The following is a 9,057-nucleotide window of genomic DNA, read 5'->3' on the forward strand; positions in this document are numbered from 1 at the left end:
CTTGTATACATTGTAAGTTATAAGGATTTTATGTCATTTTACAGGTATACGGACATACTGTATAGAGCAATCATACGAATTTTTTCAAGTCTTCCGGATTTTTTCAAAACCTCATTTTCTAATTTATCTAACCTGTCAGAGCCTGTAGGATGATTTAAAAAACAAAAACATCAAATAGCCATCTACCAACCTTTTCTGCTGCTAGAAATAAGTTTTGAACTTTTTCCGCTCTTCTTTCCTCCAGCTTCGCAGCAGGTGCTGTCATCTCCGCGGCCGGCAGCCCCCCCAACACACACACACACACACACACACACACGGGTGCGAGTTGTACGGATGTTTTTGCAAAATTTCCGGATTTTTGAGGCTTTTTATACAGGTGAACGTCCGAAGAGGTCGACATGTATGAGATTCTAACTTGAATTTTATTTTGGTTACATTTTTGCAGTTTACTTTGCACAACATTCCTTTTTCTGCTCTTAAATAAACCTTTTCATGGATTTATGTGTTTTTCTTGTGTTTTATTTATTTAAATGTCTTCMATGTTCAGATAAAAACACTGGAAATGTGACTCTAAACGCAGCTCCCGGTGATTAAATTGTAGAAATGTGACTTTAAACGCAGCTCCTGGTGTTTAAATTTTCAACATCCTTGAGTTGGTCAGACGGGTGGTTTGATCCGACCCAACTCCGGTTTCGAGGAGTCCTCAGGTGTGGAGCAGCAGGTGGTTGCGGCCCGGCCGGCAGGTGAGATGATGTCTGGACAACGAGGTGAATTTAATCATTTCTTTACTTGTTTTAGGTGTTTGGTGTCTCGTGTTTCTGACTGCTTCTCTTGGTTTTTGCAGGAGTTCGACCCGGGTTCGGTCCCTCAGAGAGGTCCGGTTCTTTGGTTCCTAAATGTTATTGAATTAATCGTGTCCAGAGGAACTATGAAGAAAACACTTTACAAGAAAACAGCTAAAATAATCTGAGTCCTCGGGGATTTCTGGTGCGTCATCATGTGTTTTTTTTTATTTTATTTTCAGAATCTTGGTTCTGGCCCGGCATAAAACATCAAAAACTGTTTGGGCCACGACTCCTTGGTGAGTAGATCCACAGAAAAGTGTGTACTTGTATGTATCATATGCTTACATGTATGTACTTGTAGGTACCATGTGTATAACTAGGTACCAGGTACATAACGGTAGGTACTGGTATGTACTAGATATGTACTTGTAGGCACCATGTACAAAACGGTAGGTAGGTACCATGTATATAATGGTAGGTACCTGCTGCATACTTGTTGTTACCAGATATGTAATGTTATGTATTAGGTACTTGTAGGTACCAGGTATGTAATGGTAGGCACCGAGGTGTACCAGATAAGTAATGGTTGTTAGTGGTAGGTACCAGGTACATAATACCTACTTGTTGGTACCAGGTATGTAATGTAGGTACCAAGTATGTAATGGTAGGTACTGAGGTGTACCAGATACCTAATGATATGTACCAGGTACGTAATGGTAGGCACTGGTATATATCAAGTACATAATTGTAAGTACTCGTAGGTACCAGGTATGTAATGGTAGGCACCGAGGTGTACCAGATAAGTAATGGTTTTTACTGGTAGGTACCAGGTACATAACGGTAGGTACTGGTATGTACTAGATATGTACTGATAGGTACCATGTACATAAAGGTAGGTGCCAGGTACGCAATGGTTGGCACTGGTATACATCAAGTACATAATGGTAAGTACTCGTAGGTACCAGGTATGTAATGGTAGGTACTGAGGTGTACCAGATAAGTAATGGTTGTTACTGGTAGGTACCAGGTACATAATACCTACTTGTGGGTACCAGGTACGTAATGGTAGGTACTGGTAGGTACCAAGTATGTAATGGTAGGTACTGAGGTGTGCCAGATACCTAATGGTATATATCAAGTACGTAATGGTAGGTACTCGTAGGTGTCAGGTACATAATGGTAGGTACTGATGTGTACCAGATACGTAATGGTAGGTACCAGGTATGTACTGGTGGGTATCAGTACTGTCTTATTTTTTGTTTGATCATTGTGTTTTTTATAAAGTATTTTGTCTCTTCTTTGAACTGTTTTTTTTTTTCCTTCAGTGAGCAGATCATTTGGGGAAACCAGGATCCGATCCGACCCATCTCCTGTTCAGCGCTCAGAACCAGTCCAAGTCCCAGGATCCAGTACCTGTCCCGGCACAAAAGAGACTTCTCAGCAGGGGAGGAGCAGCGAGGGTAAATGGACCTGCAGAATTATTCATGACCTGTTTGAGTTTCTGCTCTAAATGGACCTCCGCAGGTTTTATGGTCCGGTTCATCAGCGAGCAGAACTCTGGTCCAAAGTGAGGTTCAGGACCGAAGCCAACTGTAGCTGGTCTCCTGAGACCCTCACTCTGAGGCGGAGTTCAGTCTGTTTTTGTTTTCCTGATTCATTCAGAACCCAAACGGGTCAGAACAGAAGTTCAGCTGATTTCAAAATATATAATCTGCTCAAAATCTGATTAATAATCTGTTTCCTCTGGTGTGATTGTAGTTTTAAAATCCAAAAACAATTTGAGTCTTTTAATAAAAAATATAAACAACACTGGAAAAACATCAACACTAATGCTAGCTGAAAGATAAAGGTTAAACGCTAAAAGTCTGAAGTATTAACTGTTAGCTTAAATAAAAAAGAAAACTAGCTAAAAGAAGCAGCATATTACTAATTATAAGGAGGAAAATCAGCTTAAAGCTAATAAAATCAAAAGGCTATATAAAAAGAAATAAAGCAAAAATGCTAGCTAAAAGAAATGGGACATTAGCTATAAAGATAGCTGTGTCCATCTAAAATTGTGTATCACTAGCTAAAAAGAAAAACAGCTAAAATAAGCAAAAGGCTAGCTAAAAGTCAAAATACCAAAATGCTAGATAAAGAGCAAACGCTAGCTAAAAGCTAAAGGAGGTAAAAGGTTAGCAAATAGTCTAAAGTGGTAAATTAATTATTACAAAATAGAAAACTAGCTGAAAGAAGCAGAATACTAGCTAAAAGGATAAAAATAAGCTTAAAGGTAAAAAAAAAAGGCTGAAGCTAAAATCAGAAAAGTAAGCTTACTAGCTTCATGCTAATCTAATGCAACAGGCTAGCCAAAAGAAGAAATAAAGCTAAATGCTAGATAAAATCTGAGAGGTAAACGAGCAAAACTTTTGATAAAAAAGCAAAACAGGCAGAAGGCTAGCTAAAAGTCAAGATACCAAAATGCTAGATAAAAGGAGTAAACCCAAGCTAAAAGTTTAACTTGTTATAAAAAGATCAAAGTTCATTTTATTTAATGATATTTTTAATTTACCAGCATCTTTAATCTGAAGACTGACATTCTATTTGTTTCTCTTCCACCTTCCACAAGGATCATGAAGATCTTTTGTCTCGTGTAACAAACGATGTAACAGCTTCTATTCTCCTGCAGGAAGGAGGAGGAGGAGGAGGAGGAGGAGGAGGAGGTGAGCGTCTTCAGGAAGACCCGGCATCCTTCCTCCAAGACGTCTGAGTATGAAAACATTCTGCGTTTGTCGACGCCCAGACCCAGGAGCTGCGGCCCTCAGGAAGATGGGTAATCATGTAAACGAATCACCTGACGGACGTCACTAATCCAGATTAGAGACGTCCTGAGTGGACGTGGGGTAGTCAGTATGTTATCTGTCACAGATAGCACCGTTAACGACYTCAGAATGTCTTAAAACGATTTAAATCTGGAACCAGATTTTAAATTTAAAAATAAAAAACCTCCGCTCAGTCAGAGGGGATGGTGGCGTTTTRGACATTTGTTATTTCCGAGTCAGACTGCGGGAACCGAGACAATAGAGCTCATTGTCCAAAGTTCAGGACCCCCGGGACGCTGGTGGACGACCGCGGAAGTCTTTTTATAGATCCTGTTTATCTGCAGCTGAGAGGAGGCGAACGGAGCGAAGAAGTGGATGAAAATAAAAACAAACCCTGAAACTAAAAAACCGTAAAGAGTCAAAAGTGTTGATATTTACAAAATATACTCAGTGTTTGAATTTCAGCTACTACCACGCAGAATTTTAGCTTTTTTYTCTGTAAAATCCACAGAGTTGTAGCTATTTTTGAGTTTGCAGTTGGTTGTGATKGACATCTTCAGACAATTGAGCTCCTTTTAAGGATTTTATAGAAACTAAATCACGTTTGAAATTTCTCATCCTCTGACAGTAAAAGTATTTGTAAATCTGCATGTTTTTCTCAGTTTTCGTGTTTTTATTGATCTTTTGATTAAAATTTTTGCATAGAAACTTCTAAACACAAACACCTATTTTGTAATATTTTGTAAATAGCCTTTTTTTTACATAAAGAAACTTAAGAGTGATGGGAACAGTTACGCTAATCCTCTAATAGCGGAACTAGCTTCTCATTTAGCGGATTAGCGCTTTTGCTAACTTTAGAAACTTTTAGCAGACTGGCTCCTACTAATTATAAGTCCACTAAAAATATTCAGAAATATAAAACTTATATTTTTGTGCTGTTTAACTATCCCCTCTTACAAGCAGTGCTGGATGAGTCGGGCACCGTGTGTGTTAGCATCTAGCATCGTTAGCAGCCTAACTTTAAACTAAAAACGTCAAAAAAGAAATAAAATAACTTAACATAAAATTGTTGTGTATAAGATATGGAAGAGAAAATATCTGCAATTTTTTGTTTGACTAACTTCAGACGGTATTTATAAAAGTACAAATTTGATCAACAAAATGCTTTTATTTTGAAAGTGTGAACTAAACGTATAACAAGTTAGACAGAGCTACAACTCTGGTTTGGATTGGTCAATTTGCCACAGCTGATCACGCCCACAACTTCAACCATCAGAGAACTAACAGGTTTGCATTAGTCAGGCTAGTTGTCTTAGCGGTTAGCATTAGCTTTTTGTAATTTTTCGATCTGTTTAGTGGTTTAGCATTAGTGGTTTAGTACTATTGGAGCTTTGATTCTTGTTTAGTGGATTAGTGGTTAGCTGCGTCCACCACTGGAAAATATAGAAGGTAAAGAAATGAACCCAAACAGGAAGTGTCCCAGATTTACTTCCTGTTTGTCCCTCAGGCGTCCTCACACGTCTTTCTGTGAGAGGATTTGTCCCATCTGGCACGTCGACCCCAGGRTGAAGAACGCCGTCATCACTCCCAGACTGCTGCAGCTCTCAGAACCCAAGCGAACCCACCCGGACCACCAGAACAACAAGGAGGTGAGGACCTGCTGTAGGGTTAGTGGTTCTCCTCTTCCTCACCTGCGAGCCGAACTCTTCGACGAGCTAAACTTCTTCTGATGTTCACTCAGAGCGCCGCGTCCGTCGTCTCCTTAGCCTCCAGAACCGCCAGCGCCTCTCAGAGACTGGTCCGGTTGTCTCGACCCAAACTGAGGGAAAGCAACGTCTGCTGCCCGCTGGGACGCCTCGAGGAACCCATCTGGGCCGTAAGAAAAGTTTAACAGATCCTCTTTGTTTTGTGTGGTGTCCCACAAGGCACAGTTTTAGATCCACTTCTTTTTTTCACTGTGAGATAGAACTTTGGGGCTAATTTGGGGCAAAAAAGTTTGTTCAAAAATAAAAAATTTGAAACTGAAAAAAAAAAATCGAATCAACAAAAAAGACTTTAAACTTAGAAAAATTTTAAAGCTACTTGTATCAAATAATTTTTTGTATGGCAGGTTGTTGTATTGTATAATTAAACTATATGGCAAGCCGTTTTGTCGTAGTATTTAAAAAATATGACAGATTGTATCATCTAATGAATGCAGTATGGCAGGCTGTTGTGTCATAATTAAAAAATGTCATTGTATAATATGATTTTCTGTATGGCAGGCTGTTGTATAATATATACAATAAAGTATGGCAACTCGTCATAATTTTAAAAATGACAGGTCATTTTATCATATAATTAAAAATGTCATGTTGTACTTATATAATTTAAAAAGTATGGTAGGTAGTTGTGTCATATAATTAAAAAATATAGCAAGTTTGTATGAAAAAGCTGTTTGGCAGGGCATTGTGTCATATAAGTAATGAATATACAATATATTATTTTTCAGTTTCAAATCATTTGGTTTTAGTTTTTTATGTAGAAAAAATCTCATGGCCCCAATTTAGTTCTACAGATATTGCCGTAACCTAAACAGGAACAGCCTAAAGAGGAAAGAAAAATCACAAATATGTTTATAAGTCAGTCGACTCTGCAGATGTTGAGCTAAAAGCTTGTTGTGGAAGTATCTGAGAGTCATCTTCAACACAGACGTTGAGGGTGGGCGATGGTCGTTCCTTCCGCTAAAACCCGTAAATGTTTTCCTTCAGGTGTCGCCGGCGGCGCTCAGAGCCACAGGATCGGGTCGACTCCAGACCCTGGCAGCTCCGAAGCAGCTTCACAGAAACTACCTTCCTCCTCGAGAAGCAGAGTGGAGCCGGAGAAACTGAGCCTCGGACCAGAACATGACCAGAACCTCCAGTTCCTGACCCACCAAACCAGAAACCAGACAGGTTTGAACCAGTCGCTGAAAAAAAATAGAAAGTTTGAAGACAAATGTTTGTTTCAGGAAGGAAGTCAGTTTATTCCTTGTTGTCTGTTAGCAAAATATCTCACCAACAATTCAAGGAGATTTATAAACTCAGGCAGGAAATCTGAACCTTTCCTGTAGAAGTGAAGCTCAGAGTCGCCTGATCTGAAATCAGAAAACTTAATTTGATACTTTTTTAGTTTGATTTGACCTCTGTCTGCAGGAAGTTAAACTTTGCTCTTTTTTGCACAAAAATAATTATTTTTATTTATTATTCAGTGTTTTTTCTAAGATTTTGCTTCATTTGCTTATTTCCCCTGAGCTGTTCTTCATAAATCTGATCAAATCCATCAAAAATAAAATCATTTTTTATCACATACAAACCATAACATTTATTGGCTGAAAAAATGTTAAATAATTGATAAAAATTGAGAAAATTCAATGAGTTAAAGAAGATTTGTTGAAGAAACAAAAAACTACCGTTAAAGTTAAAACTTTAGCTAAAAGCTACAAACAGCAATGCAGCTATTAAAATGAATAAATTTGTGGCTAAATGCTAAACAGTGGCTAAAAGCTAAAATTAAAATTTGGATAAATGGTAAATTCAATCAAACAGTGATTCAAAGCTAAAAGGAGCAAAAAAGTGTAGCTATAAACARCAATACAGCTGCTAAAAATAAAATGAACAAATTTGCTGATAAATCCTAAMGTTAACCAAACAGTGGCTAAATGCTAAAATTAGCAAAACATTAACTACAACGGTAAAATAAGCAATACAGTTGCTACAGACWGAAATGAATAAAACTACAGCTAAAAATTAAATTATTGAAACCTTTGCAAAACAACGAGCTAAAGCTAGGCTAGGTGAAGCTTAAGCTAGCAAAATCATAGCTGAAAAGTAAAATTAGCTTAACAAAACAAAACTAGAACACACTTCTTAAAATAAAAACACTCTTTGTTTTGAAAAAATTGACATTTTTTTAACTTCACGAACTTTTTTTAGTTTAAAAATCGATTTATTTTGTGGCTGTATTTAAAAAAAAGGCACGATTTCCTCTTAAGGATGTCCAAAAAAGATGTTTTTTAAATGATTTAATTCCAGTCTGGAGGTTTTGGAAGACTGTTTGGAAGAAGTGATTTATTTTATGACAAACATCGAATGAAAAAAATGCGTTAATAATGGATTTCAATATGGTCGGTTTTTCACAACAGGGACTCTAGGGGGCGATAAAGGGAGTCCATTTGTAACGATTCTGACAAATTTTGACGATTATAGTTGTGTTTTTTGACTGACTTTTTCCCCAGAAAAGCATCTTAGGGTTAAATAAACCTGCAGAGTTTTTTTTTTTTTTTTTTTTTTTTTTTTTTGCTAAAACAATTTCCAGAAAATCCTAACAGCAGCTCTCAGGGCCTGATGCTCACGTGAAGCTTTCTGCTTCTGTCGGGCTGAATTTTTGCAGAGGCAGCGAGCGAGGCAGCAGCCAAAGGTTTKATGTAAGGAATAATTGATCCAGAACGAAAAAAAAAATGCAGCTTCAGTTCTCTGTCAGCAAAACGAGCTAAAGAACGAGACTGAAAACAGAGTCACTGCTTGAAACGGATCCAAACACAAACTGAGCAAAATGTTCTGTTTTYAGAAACAAAACAAAGAAAAATTATGATTTTATAACCAAAGTGCATTTAAATACGACGACTCCTATTAAACTTTGAGATTAAAATCAGATTTCTGWGTGCGCAGAGGGGCAGGGTCTGACATTTAAAGCCTGTTTTCAGCAGGGAATATAAAAAATGTGCTTGTTTTTCTTTGCTGGGTGTGACTTTTTTCACACTCTGTTGAAGAAAAAAACCCCAGGCTCAGAAAACAAACCAGTGTTTGTGTTCTATATTTAAACTCACTGCAGAGTTTTTTACTGTTAATTTGGAAACCAGAGGGTGAATAGACACCATGAGCAAACACCAGTTAATAATTCATGAACAAACGCTGCAGTGGAAACGCCTGTAAAAAGCAGCAGTGTGTGTTTTATGAACAGTTGTACCTGTTGGGTTGGTGTGGGTTTCCCACGATCAGAACATGTTTTTGTGTTTTTTGCTCCTGGCTTGTTGGCAGAAAAACCTCCTTTCCGCTCTAGGATCTCCTCCAGGCTCTTTTTCTCTGCTGTAAATTTGAAATGCGGGATTTTTTTTCCACCGTTTTTCCACAGCTCTGTTGTGTTTAAAGCTGGTAGAGTCTGACTTTATTTGATTTAAAGTGCAGTAAAATGTCACAACTCTGTCACACTTTGAATTAAAATGATTTATTTATTTTACAGTGCACTGATAGTAGCAACATTAAAAAAGTTAAAAACTAAAATGATGTAAAAAAATCAAATATTTTAAACCTTTTTCAAAGAAATGCTGATTTGTAATTGTTTACAAATGTCTGATTTTATTTGCAGAACCCGTGTTTTAAAGTTATTTGTTTATTGTGTCAAAAATAGGGGTGTAAGAAAATATCGATACACTGAAATATCGCGATATTTCA

At 37.4% G+C, this 9,057-nt stretch overlaps 1 protein-coding gene across 2 annotated transcripts; it reads left to right on the forward strand.

Annotated features, from left to right (window-relative positions):
• Nucleotides 1-3,354: 3,354 nt before the first annotated feature.
• Nucleotides 3,355-7,040, forward strand: LOC106531446 (testicular haploid expressed gene protein-like). 2 transcript variants are annotated; one of them, XR_001311913.1, is made up of 4 exons: nucleotides 3,355-3,597; nucleotides 5,094-5,235; nucleotides 5,328-5,462; nucleotides 6,337-7,036. XR_001311913.1 is itself a non-coding variant. In XM_014027321.1 (3 exons), exons 1-3 carry the CDS (start codon nucleotides 5,044-5,046, stop codon nucleotides 6,454-6,456), a joined length of 447 nt encoding a protein of 148 aa, XP_013882775.1. In that variant the 5' UTR covers nucleotides 4,993-5,043; the 3' UTR covers nucleotides 6,457-7,040. The 2 variants fall into 2 exon arrangements, 1 of the variants encoding a protein (XP_013882775.1); XM_014027321.1 differs by lacking the exon at nucleotides 3,355-3,597 and having other exon boundaries at nucleotides 4,993-5,235; nucleotides 6,337-7,040.
• The last annotated feature ends 2,017 nt before the right edge of the window (nucleotides 7,041-9,057 follow it).

The sequence above is a fragment of the Austrofundulus limnaeus genome, unplaced genomic scaffold (assembly GCF_001266775.1).
Source record: "Austrofundulus limnaeus strain Quisiro unplaced genomic scaffold, Austrofundulus_limnaeus-1.0 Scaffold635, whole genome shotgun sequence".
Classification (NCBI taxonomy): domain Eukaryota; kingdom Metazoa; phylum Chordata; class Actinopteri; order Cyprinodontiformes; family Rivulidae; genus Austrofundulus; species Austrofundulus limnaeus.